We start from the raw sequence: 20,400 nt of genomic DNA, 5'->3' as shown, positions 1-20,400 counted from the left end.
TTTTTTTTGGACAGAGTCTCACTCTCTTGCCTGGGCTAGAGTGCCATGGTATCAGCCTAGCTCACAGCGGCCTCAAACTCTTGGGCTCAAGTGATCCTCCTGTCTCAGCCTCCCAGGTAGCTGGGACTACAGGCTTGCGCCACCATGTTCGGCTAATTTTTTCTATTTTTAGTTGTTTGACTAATTTCTTTCTATTTATAGTAGAGACGGGGTCTCGCTCTTGCTCAGGCTGGTCTCAAACTCCTGAGCTCAAGCAATCCTCCCACCTCGGCCTCCCAGAGTGCTAGAATTACAGGTGTGAGCCACCGCGCCAGGCCAAGAGCCACAGTTTTTGTCCTCAACTCAAAAGCAAGTGGACTTAACATTTCATGTCGTTAAAAAATAAAACAGGCCAGGTGTGGTGCCTCACACCTGTAGTCCCAGCTACTCAGGAGGTTGAGGCAGGAGAATTGCTTAAGCCCAGGAGTTTGAGGTTGCAGTGAGCTAGGATGATGCCACTGCATTCTAGCCAGGCGACAAAAACAAAACCAAAAACAAACCATACGATAAAATTATTAGCAAATCTTTTTACTATAGGACCTTCCAGTTGTTGTAACATTCTGTGATCTAAAAGAAAAGAAACTGTGAAAAGCTCAAGATTACTAAATAAACCGTAAGGGCCAAATACACAGGGGACATCAGAAGTATACAGCTTTCCTCTTGTAAAGAAGTATAAAACCTGTAGCTGATTAGCATATTCAAATGTAAGCTAATACATGTGTAAATACTTAACTGTTAGGGAGGAAAACCAAACACAATATTTGAAAAAGTAAAATCAATGCTAAAACAACAAAGAAGCATGCCTGTGGCTTTAATAGACAATACCGATTCTTTTTCTCTGCAAGAATCTTACCTGGGTCCAAGTTGGTCAGGACATTCCTTGCGCTTTCTTGTCTCTGCCCTGGATGGATCAGAGGTATTTTCTCCCATCCCACTCATCTTGAACACATATCAGCAACTAAAACAAAAAAGGGAGGGGAAAAAAGTGAAAAGAGCCGACGATAAAGTGTCTGATCATTTTACCAACAATAAAAGAACTTTCACTCCAATCAGAAATTTGACATAAGTAACAACACATTGTTTTATGTGCCTGTGTAATTTCTAAAGAAAAAGCTGTCTTTTTTTTTTTTTTTAACCTTGCTTAACATAAAGGTGAACATTTAAAAAACAAACAAGCCTACCTCATTGGACCCAAACTATTTAAACAGGAATTGCATTTCAACAGCACCAGGAACTACCAGCTGCTAGCCCTGGGCTTGGGCTGCCAGCCTCCAGTTTCGAGAGTGATCTTGCACCGTGTGGAAACTACAGGTGTTGTAAGGGGCTCCTCCCAGTGTCTCTCTGGGGTTGGCCAACGTGAAGTAGGTGCTGCAATATCTGACCCATGACAGACAGCCGGGGAAGGGGCAGTGCCACCACACTGAATTGAAGGTTACCAAATTTAGCCAAGAGGATTCGATACCCTTGTTGTAGCCCCAAATTTCTGCACAAAGCCTCCTAACCAATGCCCCTAAATGAAGGAACTTCCTTCCTCCCTCACAGGCTCCCGTACCTGGCTCTCCTGTGGCAGCTGCTTCGCTGCTCCTCCCCTGGCACCCTCTCCTCATGGCAGCTCGCTTCCCTGCACACCCCCGCCTTGCACACTGCAGAGAGACTTCCTCTCTCACATCCTGCCACCCCCGAACTTTCCTTCCCTCAGTTGGTTCTAGCTGCTCTCACCAAAGGTCTTAAGATGCACCCAAAAAATCAGGGGAACTTTATACTGACCCTGAGAGGGGAGGACCATTATGGGCACCTGCTCACTGAATTTCTTTCAGTAAGAAAACAAAAGGACATGTGATAAGAATCACTAACACAATCAGAAAAAATATTTAAGGGAAAACAAGAGAGTGATAGAGGTTTAAGTTCTAAAAGAGCTAAACAGAGAGACTTACAAAGACTTAGAGGAATCTGTAAAAGACTGTTACTTAAGGTGCTTAATAACTGCTTAGCAAAACAAAACAAAACACCAAAACAACAATGCAGCCCAACAAGTTCAAGTCAGCATTTAAAAGTCTTTCCGGGAGCTCCAATTCTATGCTGTTTCCCCTTCCTTCTGGCCCCCAGGTTTCTAAATCACCTTCGTCCCCCTTTCCTTTGTATAGTGGATTTCTTCCTTTCCGGATTGGAAAAAATCAGAGGGAAGGCCAAGTCAGTAGAAGACAAAGAACTTAAGAAAGATGCCAGAGGACAATAGGTTCATCTAAGAGCACAGAAAAGAGCAGGGTGGGCTAAAGAAAACAGCAGCTGAGACTGATCATTGCATCACCCTCACATACCAAACTGCCCAACTGCTTCCTTCTGCATCGTCTGGGCTGCCTAGTCTCACTACAATCATTTCTTCTGGCCACTGTGCTGATCCAAAGGGGCAGCAGAGTTAATTTTGTTTTAAAGATTCATATGAAAGTAGAAGGAAGAAATATTGTATCAGTTGATAGAGGCTGCACCAATTGTACATTCAATTCAAGAGGTCACATGGGGTGGGGGTGGCGGTTAGATTCTGAGAGCTGCTGAGCTTCCTGCTGGTGGGAGCAATGTTAACAAGTCCCAAGGTCCTGCACTGTGGTCACAATTTTGGCCTGATAATAAGTATAATCTGTATTTGGTTGCTATTCACTTAGCACACTAAGTACCAAAAACTTTACAGATTGAAAGACAAACTAAGAGAGGCAGTATGGCAGAGAAGCTGAGGGCAAGTATCCATGTCCAAGCTCCACCACTTGGTTAGCCATGTGACCTTAAGAAGTTCCTTTACCCCTCATGCCTTAATTACCTCTTTTGTAAAACTGGGATGATTGTTAGCATCCATAGCACTGGGTGGATTAGCGAACGGCAGAACTGAAATTTGTACACAGGCTTACACAACTCCTACTATTCACTAAAATGTTACAGCAAAGGGCCGCCTCATCAAATAAAGCTCTTCTTCCTCTAACCACATAGGTAGAGGTTAAGGTGGGATAAGAAGCAAGATCTGGACTGCATGGGCTTCCCTGCTTGATTCTTTTCTGTCACCTAATATATAAGAAATACTCCAGTAAGCAACAAATAGGCATTACACGACTGTCACGCACTCCTCTGTACTGTTAGGTCAAAGAGAGAACACTTTGCTGGCTGGGATGGAGCAGGAAAGTCTATGATTTTAAATGGTGTGGAGGGGACCCTGGGCACTGCAGGAGATGCAAAGGTATAGGGGCTAAAAAAACAACAACAACAAAAGCCTGATTACCAGAACCCTTCTCGGCCAAAGCATTCCTTTTCAGGACTTCTCTCTGAACCACAATTTGCATGGTTTCACTCATGAACACATAAGAAAAAATATTACATATCCACTCTAAGTAAGCTTTCAACAAATGACCCAGGGAATTTTCACCCTGGAAGCAGCTTTCTACAAGTCATAAAAATTTAAGTAAATTTTTATCATTAAAACATAACCATCAATATAGAGCAAAATACCCTATATATTAGGTATGGGTGATAAGTTTTGTTGATGAAGATGGCTATGTCTCTGCCCCCACCAAAGTATCGCCATGTATATAAAAAGTATAATACTATCAGAAAGATCAGAAAGCTTTTCAACTGACAATTCAAATAAGTGACCATTTTACTTAAAGTTGCATATAGCCAGTTTGGGGATTTAACATTAGCATCTGCATCATCTACCCTTAAAGGTCCCAAAATACAGATACTAATAACTGTCATTTTGCGCGAGGGCACAGCACTACCATATTTCAACAAAGGGACCAGAGCGAGATAGGAGTCGCGCAGTGAACGGTTTCTGCTCTAAGGATAGCAAAACCATTTGAGCAGACTGTTTATGTTTTGCTTGTTCCTACTCAGGGTTGGCTTACAAATCACTCTGTTTGTAGCTTTTAAACATCATTAATTTCCTCTTGAAGTAAGTTATTCAAATGCCAAGTTTTCCCCTTTTTTATGTAACAGTACCTTGAACACATTTCCTCAAAATTTAAAAATTTCAGCTTTATGAACATGATTGCTTTCTTATTTGTGTGTGTGTGTGTGTGTGTGTGTGTGTGTGTGTCTGCCCCATATGTCCTCTTTTGCGAGCAATTTTCCTGGGCTATGTGTATACATTTCCAACCAACCCTGACATCTGCAAAGGGGAAAACGGGGCGGAATTTGGAAGCCCGGCCAAGCCCAGAAGGGCGGGCGCCTCCTGCCGGCCGCGGGGAGGAGGCAGGTGCCGAGCCCCACGGGCTGGGGACGTCCAGGAAGTGCCCACAGGTAGGGTGCCCCTTCTGAATCACTGCTAACCACCCAGGGGAAACAAAAAGAAGTCAGATCTCGGGACAAAAAAAAGGAAAAAAAAAAAAAAAGAGAGAGAACTTAAGTTTGGCGTGGGGAAGCGGGAGGACAGGCAGCCTCTGTCCAGTGGCAGGGGGAGCTGCGGTCCAGAGCACAGATTCGTGCCCTGCTCTTGAGTGGGTGGACCAGAGCAGGAACAGCGAACCACATTAACGAGACGCTCTAAGAGAAGAACTGTGGCGCCCTCATCTAGATGACCGATATCCTCAACGCCCGCGTGAGGCTCGGGCAGCAAGTGCTCACTCCAGAACGCGTGGTGGGGCCAGGTGACTTCATTCCCACACCGCCCCGCCCCACTCAAAATACTGGGCAAAGCAGAAGCAACACAAATAAAAACCACAGATTGGTAAGTTATGTAAATGACTGACTTGGAGTGTAGATTTACTCACAGAAAAATATCTAAAGTAAAATGAGCCATAGGAATACATGAGTTTTAATGAATTTTTGTAGATCAAATTTAAAGATTAATTTCCAATGTCAAGGGAGGAGATGGAAAACACAGAAGGACAGTACTGAAGGTCTGAAAATTTTATTTGGTAACCAGCCTTAAATTAATAGTTTTTTAAAAAATTTCTGCATGTTTCCAACATTCACATGAAATTAAAATTCTTGAGCATCTCACTCTCAATTATGAAACTGTTCAACATAAATCACAAAAACTGAAAATGACACAAGTAAACTCTCAGGCTGTATTTGATGGTAATTACAGTCATTGAGAACAAACCAGTTTCTACCAGATGTTGGTGGTTGTGAAAGGACAAGACTGAAAATAAAGTTTCAACTTGTCCATTCTCCTTATCTATAAAAACACAATAGCCTTGCTTTCACTGTGATGGCACATCCTCCCTCACATCCTTTGATACCAACTTGCATGAGCCAGGCAGTGGAGGAAAGAGTTACAACCACAAGATTAGTAAATTTTATTTTTTAAAAGTAACAATGTTCTGGGAGGAGTGAACAATGCCAGTAAAATCCTTGGCATAATGACTACAAAAATAAAATGTTAAACCTCAACACAATTCAAAAGTGCAGTCTTTCATGGAATTCATCGATATAACTTATAAGGCAACAAAGCTGTTGCTCCAAATGCAGCCTCATAACATTAAAGCTAGTTAATCATCCAAAATTCATGTAAATGATAATGTGCATTTTATCTTTTATCAGTACAGGCCATCTTCCAAACAAGGCCTATAAAACTGTCAGATGTATTATATGCTGGACAAATTCAGTTAAAGAATAAATAAGGATAATGCTGCTGAACTCCAAACATAATAAAGTGATTAAATACTAGATGTCTATTGCCGGCTCCAAGAAATACTTTAAAGTTAGGCCCTCTCTGAAATTCCTTACTTTGAGATGATATTTACAATGAAATTCCAAGCTAGAAATAACATAGAAAGAGCTGCTGAAACAACTTCCCTTACCAATGTCTACACGAGGAAGACCTGCCTGATAAATCATCTAGCTCTTGATAAGAGACCGGAAAGGCTTCTACAGCTTCCAAGGCCTCCAGGTTCCTTCTGAACTCTCTTTACAAGAGATACATGAAATTATTGTGTAATATGTCATCTGATTCTTCATAAATGTTTTAAGACCAAGAAATGCTCAAGCAATATTAAAAGTACAGATAAATCCTCACTTCAATACTTTTCCATTTCTATTCTACTAAACTACAAAAGGATATCTTTTAGAGCCCACCAGTGCTCAGAAACTCACCTCAACAGCTAAAGCTTCATTCACCATTTCTTTATCACAAATGAAAACATTTGCTCATTCTAAACTAGAAACAGTATCTCCCTCAAAGTATACCATGTTCCAGGAGAGATCTCTTTATTATATAAAAGCAAAATTTCTGAGCCAGAGTCTGATAAGTCTAAGAAAACATAGTATCTAATGCTTAAAAAAACAAAATGTGCTTTTTGGCTGGAGATGCCTGAGAAAGGTAGAAAAGAGAGTGGGCCAAACCTTGAAGTCAGTAAAATGATACAGAAGTAAAGATATCCAAGTGATAGAGGAGGGGAAATACCTCTTTCCAAATTGTGTTAATTGGCCAAAATTACCCAAAACAAACATTATTTTGGCAAGACCCCAACTTTTGAGGCAACAGTTAAATAAATATTCTATGCAGGAAATATACAGACCACACAAGGATATCTTGCTGATTCATACAAACAAAGAATCATCACATATACAAATAAAACAGAAGTAGAACTATGTATATTTATTAAATGCAGGGATGAAAGCCCACAGAAAATCAAACTTTTCTTCCCACAGGCAAACAAGTAATACCTTTAACACAGTGATGGAGGACACTATACAATATTTCAAAAAATTTTAGCTAGTAAAATTGTATATTTACCCCAAAGTGCCATTACTCTTTTTATTAGACCATACAGACACTTTTAACTTCACTTTTACATAACACTATAGTATTGCCTGGTTTTCATACAATAAAATATTAATTTACTTCACATATTAAAATCTGGATCTATAGACTAAGACTTACAAAACTGTACATTAATTCATAGAATGACAAAAGTTACAAAGTTTTAGGGGACTCCCTTCAAATATATCCAGAATAAAAGACATCTTATTTATAAACAAATTCTCAGTTCAACCTTACTAGTTTAAAGCAACTTACTGTATCTTTTCTTTGAGTGACTTCTTAAAATAACTGCAATAAGATAGACGCAAACTACTATCATTAGGATTTGATTTTTCAGTAGTAAAACACTAACCCTGTACAGTTGGGTGCAGGATTATAGAAAACAACACATCCTGAACTACGACTGTTCTCCAAGTAAAATGGCTTTAGCACCTACCTGCTCTGATGCTGTATCTTAGTCCATGGAACAGTAATAACAGTGTATAAGCAAATGTTTAAGCTAAAAATTCCTTCCTTTTCGGTATGCTCTGCTCTTAGATTTACTTTTGTATAATGGCCTTAAAGTGGTATATTAGACAGTAACTAGAAGACATATTCCATTTTCTGACTGAAAGCCAATAATACTCATGAATTTTTTAGCTGAAAGACACTTCAAGATGCCATTGGGAAGACTGTAATAAACACATTAGGCTGCAAATGGGCAGCAGCAGCTCTTTAACACATGCTGCAATAATCAAATAAATGGCTAAATTCATGTTCACTGGTTACACAAATATTTTGCTGTAACATGTCCATCATCTACATCTCTCTTAAAAAAGGGAAAAGCCTCCCAACGTCTTAGCTTAGCAAAATTCAGTGCAGAATATGTAAGCAGCAGGGAGCTGTTCTAAACCATCATTACCAACAGGGGGAAAATGTCTGACATCAGTGGCATATGATGGTTTCCACTTTCTGAATTCTCATAGGCTGAGTTCCTTAACATAGCCAGTCACTGGGCTGCTTATATATCCAACACATCAGCCATTGCTAACATGGCCAGGAATAGCAAGACTAGCTTTTAATAAGACCTCACATGATGAAAACATTGCGGGAAGAAGCTGCATTCCTTGCATAATTAAGCATTTTCTCTCCCCTTCGAGCAGGGTATACTCAGTCACTTTTTAATATCCTGAAAAGCAGTTTTCACTGAAGGCTTAGCACTGTGAAAAGAAGTCATCAAACCAAGAACTACAACATAGTGTTTGTGTTTGAGTTTCATAACTTGTCCAGATCAAAATTCAATTATCTTTATTTTGAAAATCATTTTAATTCTTTATGAGATAAAAAAAAATAACTTCCTAAATTTATGAGAGAAACTTAACTGGCAAAGACAAGACAGTCTGCATCTATACACAAGGTGTTTTTATTATTTCAGTTGTAAAAAGTTCTTAAATAAATGAGAGCCTTCTCCCACAGTATAATATGGTTTTTGGTTGTTTTTTAGCTGACATTTATTGAGGACTTATTATGAGTTAGGTACTCTGCACATATTTCCTTGCTTAAAACCTACATTTTGATAACACACATATATATATAGTACAGATTGCCTAATCTCTCTGACCTGTTTCCATAAGTAATTTGTCTAAGTCACATAGCTAATAGGTATAATTATAACTATTGTTTATTGAGTACTTAATATCTTGGTAAGCATTTCCTACATACTTCAAATGTACGAACTCCTTTATTTCCTATAACAGCCTATGATTACCACCACTTTACAGATGAAGAAATTGAGATAGAGAAGAGATAATATAACCAGAACAAGATCACACAGGAAGTTTTATAGCTCATAAATGAATCCAAACAGATCCTCAATTAATAACCACTGGAATGTGGGTAATTAAAGTTTCCTATACTTTAATAGTTGCACTGAACAAAGAAACCTAATAAACTTGTGTATATTACAAAAAGCAGTATATTTTAATTTAACTTAGTAAACAGGGGCTAAGTGATTTGAAAGTACTTTTCTTTTTGCTAAAAATGTAGCAATATCATTGTGAAATGCAAGACACTTCTTTCTGTAAAAAAAGTATACACTTTAGAATTATTCATCCATCACTCAATAAATAATTAATGCTCCAGGTACTGTGGTAGACACTGGAGATAGCCATGACAAAACAGACAACAGTCCCTCTCCTCCTGAAGATCACATTCTAGCTCAGAAAGGAAATCAAACCTCAGCTAATGCACAATTATTCCCTGAAAACAGAGCAAGTACTATTGTTATTATTGAATTTATTATGAATGTATTAAAAAAGAAACCAGCTAGAAATTCTCTCTGGCATACCAAGAATGCTCAGTGTTATTCAAAACAGTAAAAATCTTTCATATGTTTCAGAAGTCATAACTGGTTAATTTAAAAACTTAGTTATCAAGGGAAATTATAGAAAATAATACATACTATCCTAACAATTTCATTTTAAACATATAAATTGAGTTTCACAGTGCCTTTCTTGCATAAATCATACCTATACTTATAATTTATTGTCTGCTATTTTCAATTTTTCTATATTTAAAATAGACCTGGAATTTATATACACTTAGATTTCTTAAAAGTGCTTATGAAGGTACAGATTTTTATTATTTTTCCCATTCTTGCATAAATCATACCTATACTTATAATTTATTGTCTGCTATTTTCAATTTTTCTATATTTAAAATAGACTTGGAATTTATATACACTTAGATTTCTTAAAAGTGCTTATGAAGGTACAGATTTTTATTATTTTTCCCATTCTATAACAGATGTGTTGCATATACCCATTTGGCAGCAATTTTTGTCCATCTGACTTAAAGTATTAGTTTTCATAGAAACAAATGTATCGTTTCAAACTCATACTTAATCAGTTACATAATATTTCATTAAATCATGCAATTACAATAACAAGTACAATCGGCATAAACTCAGAAGCAAGAATCTGGCTCTTTGTAGGCACACGATGCCACTGGTGCGTGCGCTGGAGTTGCCCACCAGCCCAGGGCACACAGAGCGTGGCAGCATTAGGATGCCATCTGCAGAAGTGAATGCAGATCATGGGGTTACTCTAGCCCACCGGGCCAATGGAGGTTGATTAAGAAAATCAGAATTAACACAAACCTAAACTGAGGGCAGAGGTCATTCAACCATTCAACAAATATTACTGAATACCTATTATGTGCTAAAGTACAGTCCTCAGTATTGGGGAATACAGCAATGAACAAAAGAGACCAAGGTGGTGACTCTTATACTCTGATCGGAAGGAGGGAGAAATAGTAAAACAAAATATTTGCTGTATCAGATAGTGATTATAGGAATAAAGAAAAATAAGGCAGGATTAGGATAGAGTATAATGTAGGTAGTGTGAGGGGTGCTATTTTACATCGATGGTCAGGAAAGTCCTCTCTGATGGGTGACATCTAAGCAGAGATCTTTTTATCAGAGTTCTAAGATTCTTAATAGAATTTCTTCATTATGCTACCATTAAAGCAAAACATATGAAAAGTTGTACAATATTGTGGCTATGAGTACATTCTCTGGTGTCAACTCTGGTTTAAAATCCCTGGAACACCACGTGTTAGTTATGTGACCTGGGGCAAGTTCTTTAATTAACCTCTTCGGACCCATGTTTCTTCATTTGTGAAACTGGTGAAATAATAATACGTACCTTTATAGGCTTAAGCATGAAATGTAAAGGGCACAGAAGAGTGACTGGCACATACTGAGGGCTTATTCAATCCATGCAAGATATTATTATGTGAATTTAATAGCCAGCACGTAAATGTTTATAAAAATAAGCTGATGGTGAAGCTGGAGAGGAAAATTAATTTATAGAAAAAATAAAAGGTACCAAAATATTAGCAGTTAAATTATTTTGATGGGCACTCTGGATGTAATTTGGTTTTTCTTTTCCAAATTTCCTTTCATTACCACATTAGATTTTTGGGAGTTTACAATAAGAAAAAAGAAAGAGAGGAAAGAGGGGAAGAAAGGGAAGGAGCGAGGGAAGAAAGAAACAAAGAAAAAAGTAATGGAAAAAACCTGGCTATGCTGCTGAAAAAAACAAACAAACAAAAACCGGAATAAACCAAACAGGGATTCTTTTACATAATCAGCTCTTTGGGATGTAAATTGTAAGTGTGTAAGTTGTATACGCGAATATTTTCAGGAAGCATATTGCATAAAATAAGGTAATCCTAAGCTATACTGAGTGGCACAAAGCCTGCCTGAAGTGAATGAAATGAGAAATCACATCTCGTTTTACTGGAGAGTATTGGCAATGAAATTTAAAGAATGAATTATTTCCTCTGGTAAATCAAAGGATATTTCTGTAACAATTTCCAAACTTCCAAAACTACAACTATACTTATAACTATAACTTACATTTCTCCAAATTTCCCGTTCTTTATGAAAGAAGGAAACTCAGTTATTTCAGATAGACTCATTCCTATAGTCTGTGCTCTTTAACTTAATGGACTGTCTCATATTTTCTCCCCTACTGATGTGACTCTTTCAGAGCAAGAAAAATAACTAAATTATAAGAGCTTTTCCAGCAAAGGTTACTAAAATTGCTCTTCTTCCTCAGAAAAATCTTACTTATCCCTCTAGCTCAAATTTTGTCCCCTTTATGAAGGCTTCATAGAGTCCCCTAGGAAGAATTAAAGGTTCCCTTCTATTTGTTCCAAGCCCACGGTACATTAAAATTAACACTTCTTTCTAGGCCTCCCGACTGCCTCTTCCCCAGGAGAGGGCCCAGGGCATTCATTCTGTTGTGCCCAGCTCCCCACAAGTCACCTGGCCGCCCAAGCAGGCCACACTGCTGCCTCCCGCCCCAGCCTCTCAATGTCAGAACTCCCTCCTCCCCTTTTGCCCATAACCACTAATTTAACTCCACTTTCTTGCAAGCTCTTTATCTCCCATCACATGGGAAAACAAAGTAGAGACCAAACATTTAAGCGTGTTGCAGGGAAAAGTGCAGGACCCAAATTAAGGGCTTGTGGTTTGAGAAGAAATAAGAGCCATCGTTACAGCCCTTTTTGGCAGTTTAAATTATGTTCCCTTACTGGGGTAAAATCTGCCTAAGAAGTATTTTTCTGAAACACTGTTTTCGTGCTCTGTCTCTCTTCTCTACCATACTTCTACAGAAGTGGAAAATAACAAGGAGGAAAAACCTGCTTTGGGAGGACCTCGGATTCATTTTTTCACTGGACATATTCCTACAAATTTACTTTTGGTCAGATCATTACAATAACCCTCGGCAGTATTTACTATGAGGCAATGGTTGACATTAATAAAGAAAACATTAGCTCTGGAGCGACAGATACCCTTACCCCCCTGCCCCTCAAAATCCAATTTGGTCTTTTAAAAATAAAATGAATTAAGCATTTTTATTTGCAAGTAACACATACCTACAGAATGATTTACTGAGAATTCCTAGAATCTGGGAAGTTATTTACAGGAATTCGTTACTTCAATGGAGTTTTAAAATTACCTTGGCATCAGAAACTGTGAGCCAAAACACTTAATGTAACCATTTTTCCTTCCTCCAATGCCGGATTTTGGTAATCATTAAAGCTAACAATACTGTAAGTTTCTGACAGATTTCTATCTTAGCTGAAGTTTCAAACTTGGAACACATGAACAGCTGTCAGCAGAACCATCATCACGTTGCTATCCCTGGGACTACACAGTGGAGACCAATTCCCTGACCCCAGCGACCGAGTTCAGGGAGCCCCCTAGTTGGTGTACCAGCTTTGAGAAGAGCGCAGAGTAGCCCTGGCAAGCTGCAAATGGAGGGTTTTCTCCCTTTTATAGCTCCAGATGGAGAGTTATTATGCTTAGTGGAACTAAATTTATCATTAGATTCAAGAATGGTAGCTGCTAAGAGCCTGTAGTCTTAGCTACTAGGGAGAGTAGGGTGGGAGGATCCGTTGGCCAGGAGTTGGAGGCTGCAGTGCACTGTGATCCCTCCTGTGAACTGCCACTCCAGCCTAGGCAGCATAGCGAGACCCTGTCTCTAAAAAACAAAACAAAACAACAACAGAAAAGAATGGTAGTTTCTAATTATCTCTTGCATAGTTAACGCACATTTAAACCTAAATGAGCCTGAAGTGTGTTACAAATAATAATTTAATGAACAAAATAAGGGTAGTCTTGAACAGGCATTACAAAGATTAAAACAAACTCCTCCTGTTTTATAATATGTTGATCTCTTCCCTTTTTAAAAAAATTAGTACTAAGATGTTTTTGCACTGAGAAAATAAAGAACAATTGTTTGTAAAAGCTACACTTATGGATAAAGATCTGTGAAATTGCTATAACACCTTATTTAGCTATAACTAGCAAGTAATAAACATGCAATGAACCTTAAAAGAAATTAAGATAATTGCTTGACATCTCAGAGACAGCTAGCTATATTATATTCCTTCTGTCTGGTACTGAAATCAAAGCGGTAATAATTCATTAAGCTGAAATCCAAACCCCGGTTGCAGGTAGGAGAGAATGATGTGGAGAAAACTAAGCTAGCTCTCAGAGACACCACGACACAGTGTATATGTATTTGTAAGCACAGACATATGATTTCTTCAGTTTGCTGAGTTTTTTCGAGTCAGTGTTCCAGAACCAAGAGCACTGACTATTACACATTTGGACAATTAAGTTTTATACAAGGTTAAGTTGCTAATTAATACAGGTCTCCTTCTGGCATTAAAAACATAGCCTAAATTACAGGCTTTTAACTTAAAAATCTATTTGCATTTATTTCCTTCTGATGTTCAATTCAACTGTACTGATAATTAGTGAGTAGCTGCTGAGGGCAAATTACTGTGCTCTTTGGACACTATTAATACAGTCACTGAGTGAGTAAGAGAATTCAATCTCAAGAAATGTAAGATTTAAGGAAAAGATACAAGTAAGGAATTAGCTAACATGAAAGACAATATATATGAAAAATACAAAGTACTAATGATGGAAAAATTACTTCTTCTTGTGGGGAGAGCTGGCAAAGGTTTTATGAACACCTGAGCTAGGTTTTCAAGAATAGGTAGAATTTTCCAAAGCCTGTGTGAGACATCTTCAGGGCTCAAAAATGGTCCAGTTAATAAAGAGCAGGGCCAGGCTAGAGCTGCTGGAGTGAGCCCGTGTGCTGCTATGGCCAGGGTAGCCCAGATCTGGGAGTCTGGGTCCTTCCCTCCTTGCCCAACCTCCTTCCCCAGGTTGCTGCCAGGCCATGGTTTTGGTGCTAGCAGCATCCTACCTAAGCCGGCACAGCCCTAGAACTGTGCTTCTCAAAGTGTTCTCTTGGAACTGGCAGAAATGTACTCTCTGGCTCTAGATCAGACCTATAGAATGGATTCTGGGATTGGGGCCCAGCCCTCAGTTTGACAAGACCTCTCTGCAATTCTGACACCCACTAAAGTTTAAGAACCACTGCCCTAAATGTTACAGAGAGAAATGTTCTCGCCCCATCAGTGACATGAATACGATTAACATACGGTGATTAAATTCCTCTCTGAGGGAGAAGGAACAGGACAGACAAGGCAGAGCACATTTCATTCATTCAATTCATTATTTACCGGATATTTAGATAAGCACTTACTTTGTTGAGTCTGAAAATCTTTCTGGCAGTGTGGGGAGGAGAGACTGAAAACTAGCTAATAGGACACAGCAAAAGGCCACATACTGTATGACTGCATTTGTATGAAATGTCCAAAATAAGCAAATCTGTAGAAAAAGAAAGTAAAGAGTGGTTGTCATGGGCTGGAGGGAAGGGAAAATGGGGATTGACTGTTGAGTAAAAAGTTTCTTTTTGGGTTGATAAAAATGTTCTGAAATTAGATAACGGTGATGGCTACACAACTTATGAATAAACCGAATACCACTGAACTGTACACTGTAACGGACTGAATTTTATGTGACTATCTCAAAAAAACTATTATTTAAAAAAAAAAAAGGAAAAAAACCAACAAAATCGACAAGCTATTAAGTGTGAAAATGATAACCTGGTAAACTGGTGCAACAGATAAATGTATCTGATAGTTTGCAATCATTTAGAAAATACACACTGGGGATTATTACGAGCAAGAAGGACTTCTCTAGTAACATTCATTCCAAGTGAATTTTCCTTATTCTTTTTGCTAAAGAGATTAGAATAAGAATTTTAATTTTTTACAAGCTTACTTTTTTGCTTAATAAAAGTAATACTTGCTTCTTGTAGGCAATTTATGAAATACAAAAGCTTTAACTAAAGAATAAAATAGGCTGGGTATGATGGCTCGTGTTTGTAATCCCAACACTTTGGGTGGCTGAGGTGGGAAGACTGCTTGAGGCCAGAAGTTTGAGACCAGCCTGGACTACATAGCAAGACCCTGTCTCCACACAAAAATAAAACAAAAATTAGGTGGGCCTGGTGGTATGTACCTGTATTTCGAGCTACCCAGGAGGCTGAAACAGGAGGATCCATCGAGCCCAAGAGTTTGATGTTATAATAAGTCATGATCAGGTCATTGCACTCTAACCAGGGCAACAGAGCAAGACCCTATCTCTTTAAAAAGAAAAAAAATAGATAAATAAAATAGCACATATTCCTATCACCCACAGAATCACCAGTAACTTTAAAAAATTTTTCTGCTCATTATTTTAAAATACATATGTGTATGCAATTATGCACAAACACCATGTATAATTTTATAGCTGCTCTTTTGGTGTTTCCTTAATGTTAACCAGTACATTTTCCCATGGCATTAAATATGCCTTTATAAAAATGTTTTTAATGAGACTATATACCATCATATGAATATCCCATAAGATATTTAACCATTTAGACTGTTCCATAAATAACACTGTGATGAGTACAGTATCTTTTATATAAATCTTGATCCACACTTCTGATTATTTACCTACAATGGAGTCTTACAAAAGGGTGTGACCACATTTATGTCTATTAACGTATACTGTCAAACTGTTTTCCAAGAAGGCTGTATTAATTTACAATCCCCTCATCAGGGTGTTCGAGCTCCCTTCTGACAATTCACAATAGTAATAGGTACTATGATTTTTTAAATGCTTTGCTAATTTCAAGATTATGGAGTAAGACTTTTATAACTTAAACTGATTACTAGTAAATTGATATCTTTGAAGTGTTTATCATACTTCATTTCTACTCTGATAAACATTAAGTCAGGGGTGCAGCATAGACACAGAATGTCGAAGTCAGCTGGGCACGTGACATAATACTGTGGTGGAGATCAAAGCAAACTGTGGGTTCCAGTGTTGGTTCCCAAATTTGGCCATGAATCGTCTGAGGAACTTTTAAAAATACAGATTTCCTGACTCCACCCCAGACCAACTAAAGCAGAATCCCATGTGGAAGGACCTCGGGATCAGCTGATGCCTGCCCAGCACTGACTGGAAGGGAAGAGCAGCATTAGAACTACCCGGCTGGACGACGATGGAGAATTAAGAGTCGAGGCTGGTGGAATAACATTTTGGGTATCACTAGAATATTGCTCTTTCTTGGCTCTCTTGACAGGCTTTCACTCCCCTGTAGTCCATACCAGTGGAACCTGCTGTTCTCAGATAGAAACAGCAGCTAGTCGGCCATCGCTCCATTACAAAGGTGCCCTGGTAGAAAACCCTCTTTACGTCTGCCATAGAACACCCCTCTCTACCTTCCTGTCTCGGAAGTTTACCAACATGCTATTTAATCTTCTACATTTACTACAGATTTGGGCGTCTGATTAGTTCTTCCTCCCTAGCCCAAATCTGGTCATCGTCCTGAGTGCGAATGAGCCAATACCTGTCCTCGCAGGTCCTGTCTGTCTCATCTCCATTTTGCTTCAGCCACTGCCTCCTGTGATCCTACCGCGAATCTTGTTATCACCCAAAATTATCCCCACTTAAATGCTACTTTTCGCCCATAACCTCCTAGCGCACTAGCGTTAATACTGTCTTCCTCCACGATAACAGGTCTTCAGTGCACACAGAACCCCAGTCCCCTGCCCTTCGTCTCATCTCCTTTCCTTCACTACCTCGCTAGATGCAGCCACCCACCCCAGCACCCTCAGTTCCTTTTCACACCTCTCCTCTCGAAGAATTCACTCTGCAAAACTTCATCCCTAGATCTCTGCACTTGTTTAAAGGGGAAGCTGAGTGCTGGCGGAGAATATCACACAGCTATGGGAAGATGGCCTCACAGACGTTCAACGTTTCTAAGATCCTTTACTGGTCTCAAGCCAGCTCCTTCTTTTTACCTCAACGATTATTTGCAGCTTTTACCACTTCAACAAATGGCCCTTCAGTTTGATTTTCCTCAGTTTCCCTCGTCCTGCTTAGAAACATATCCATCTCTGTCAACATCACTTGTAGTGTCTTGGAGGATGCATGATCCTTCTTCCTGTAAATACTGACCGCTTCAACCCCATTCCCTATTCCCCTCTTCACCTTCTCTGAGACCCTGCTGCAATAGTTATGGCCTCTCATTCCCATATTTTCAACCCCTTCCTCTCTACTTTAACCTATAGCACACTCAGGTCATTTCCATCCCCTAAAAAAAAATCCACGGAGTCTAAATCCCTCTATAGCTACTATTCTGTTTCACATCTTTCCTCCACATCCAGACCTGCCCAAAGAGTACAACTCCGTAATCCCTTACCCCGCAAACACTGGGGACCATATGATTTAGAATTCATACTTCTAATATATATATTTTTTAAATTTTAGAAACATAATACATGACATATACCGTATTTCATAACATCCCCAGAGGGGCCTGCGGAAGCATTCTGTAATCAAATTCAGTATCATTTCTGCAGCAAAATGTATGAATATTCACACTAAGTGGGACAAATGAAGATTATAAATCATCTCACATCCATTCCGGTCAGGTTTTACTGCCAAATGAATTAGAAAAATCTTTCCATTTTCAGAGTTTGCTGAATTTTGAGATTCAAATAAGGGAATACAGGCCTGGAGACCATTCCTATTCCCTGCCACTCTCTCTGCAATCCAAAGCAATTACATTTCTTCCCACATCACTCCATTACATCTGCCCCCCTAGTCTTCTATGACATTCAAATGCCAAACCTACAGAAATTTTGGCATGCGGAATGTTGTCACCGAACTTGCTGCTGTGTTTGCCACACTCGTAATTCACCCCCCAGCCCATGCTCCTCCATGATCTCTTCCCTTCAGCCTCTCTATTCGGTGGCTTCCATGGCACAGCACTCTACAGGTCCTGCTCTGAAACCATTTAATTATTCCTTTTTCATCTCTCTTTTTTTTTTTGAGACAGGATTGCCCTGGGGAGAGTGCCGTGGCGTCAGCCTAGCTCACAGCAACCTCAAACTCCTGGCCTCAAGCAATCCTTCTGCCTCAGCCTCCTGAGTAGCTGGGACTACAGGCATGCCCGGCTAATTTCTTTATATATTTTTAGTTGTCAAATTAATTTCTTTCTAATTTTAGTAGAGACGGGGTCTCGCTCTTGCTCAGGCTGGTCTCGAACTCCTGAGCTCAAACAATCCGCCTGCCTCGGCCTCCCAGAGAGCTAGGATTACAGGCGTGAGCCACCGCGCCCGGCCTCCTTTTCCATCTCTTTTAGGGGATCTTCTCCCTCTTTGGAATTATCTAGGCTTCCATCTCAGCCAATCCTCTCCTCAGTCACCTTGTTTTCGAAATTATTTTTAACAGCTATATTGAGGTCACATGCCACAAAATTCACCCTTTTAATGTATACATTAAAATGTGGTTGTAGTCTACTCACAGAGGTGTACAGCCATCACCATATGTAATTCCAAAGCACATTCATCACCCCAAAAGGGATCCCCATACTCATTATGCATTTACTCCATTCCCCCCTCTCCCCAGCCCCTAACCAGTACTAATCTACTTTTTTTGTCTTTATGGATTTTCCTAATCTGGACATTTCATATAAAGAGAATCAAATAATATGCAGGGCATTTTATGCCTCACTTGTTTCAATTAGTATAATGTTTTCAAGGTTCAGCAATATTGCTGCAAGTATCAGTATCTCATTCCTTTGTACGGACAAATATTACATTGTACGGATATATCACATTTTGTTTATCCAATTATCAGTTGATGGTCATTTGGGTTGTTTCAACTTTTTGGCTTTTATGAATAATGCTACTGTTGACGTTTGTGTACAAGTTTTCACGCCGATACATGCTTTGAATTCTTGTGGATATATAGCTAGGAATAGTACTGGTGAGTCATATGGTAGCTCTATGCTTAACTTTTTAACGAATTATCAATTTGCTTCTCAAAGTGGCTATACCATTTTATATTCCTACCAGCAATGTAGGAGGGTTCCAATTTTTCTACATCTTCCCCAACCCTTGTTATTTCCCTTTTCTTTTTTTATTATAGCCATCCTACTGAGTAGGAAGTGGTATATCTCACTATGGGTTTGATCTGCATTTCCCTAATAATTAATGATATTGAGCATCTTTTCATGTGCCTATTTGGCTATTTGCATATCTTCTTTAGAAAAATGCCTATTCAAATCCTTTGCCTATTCAAATTGGGTTCTCCAGTGATTCTTAACATGGCTTTTGAGGTTATGAACTGCTCTCAGAATCTGATCAAAGCCAAAAAGTAAAAGGACACACATAAAAGTAAGACATATAATTCTCCTAAAAAGAGCCGCTAATTGACTAAGACCATTTATGGACCTTCTAAGATTAAGCACCCTTGTTCTACACCATAGCTTCTCAACCATGGCTACATATTTAAAAATCACCTGGGGAGCTTTTAAAAAGTATATTACCAGGCCAGGCCAGGCGGCTGGAGCCTGTAATCTCAGCACTCTGGGAGGCCAAGGTGGGAGGGTTGCTTGAGCTCAAGAGTTTGACACCACTCTGAGCAAGAGCAAGACCCCGTTTCTACCAAAAACAGAAAAATTAGCCAGGCGTGGTGGTGCGTGCCTGTAGTCCCAGCTCCTCAGGAGGCTGAGGCAGGAGGATGGCTTAAGCCCAGGAGTTTGAGGTTGCAGTGAGCTCTGATGACCCCACCACATTCTAGCTGGGGCAACAGAGTGAGACTCTGTCTTCAAAGGGGAAAAAAAAAAAGTACATTACCATATGATCTAGCAATTCCACTTCTAGGTATATACCCCAAAAAATTGAAACAGAGACTCAAAGAGATATATGTACACCCATGTTCAAAGCAGCAGTATTCATAATAGTCAAAAGGTAGAAACAACCCCATATGTCCATTAACATACGAATGAATAAACAAAATGTATACATACATACAACAGATTATTCAGCCTTAAAAAGGAATGAAGTACTGATGCATGCTAAAACGGGGATGAATCTTGGAAACATCCTAAATGAAAGAAACAAGATGCAAAAAGATACATATTATGATTCCATTTGGTGCTTAGAATGGTCACATTCACAGAGACAGAAAGCAGAATAGAGGTGTCAGGGGCTGAGGGCAGAGGGGTGGGGAGTTAGTGTTTAATGTGTACAGAATTTCTATTTGGGATGATGAATCAGTTCTGAAAATGGATAGTGGTGCCGGTTATACAACATTGTTTCTAATGTTACTTTACTGTACACTTACAAATAGTTAAAAT

The 20,400-nt window shown here is 39.1% G+C and overlaps 1 protein-coding gene across 3 annotated transcripts in view; it reads right to left on the bottom strand.

Annotated features, from left to right (window-relative positions):
• NCOA2 (nuclear receptor coactivator 2) overlaps positions 1–20,400 on the bottom strand; it is a 179,049-nt gene that overhangs the window by 97,191 nt on the left and 61,458 nt on the right. For all 3 annotated transcript variants that reach the window (XM_012663179.1, XM_012663180.1, XM_012663181.1), the window contains exon 2: positions 893–997. In XM_012663179.1, the coding sequence (XP_012518633.1) occupies positions 893–978 (86 nt within the window). In that variant the 5' untranslated portion in view covers positions 979–997. The remainder of the gene's footprint in view (positions 1–892; positions 998–20,400) is intronic.

Source organism: Propithecus coquereli, unplaced genomic scaffold (genome assembly GCF_000956105.1).
Source record: "Propithecus coquereli isolate 6110/MARCELLA unplaced genomic scaffold, Pcoq_1.0 Scaffold8, whole genome shotgun sequence".
In the NCBI taxonomy this organism is placed as follows: domain Eukaryota; kingdom Metazoa; phylum Chordata; class Mammalia; order Primates; family Indriidae; genus Propithecus; species Propithecus coquereli.
This window is presented reverse-complemented; position numbering and strand designations above follow the sequence as displayed.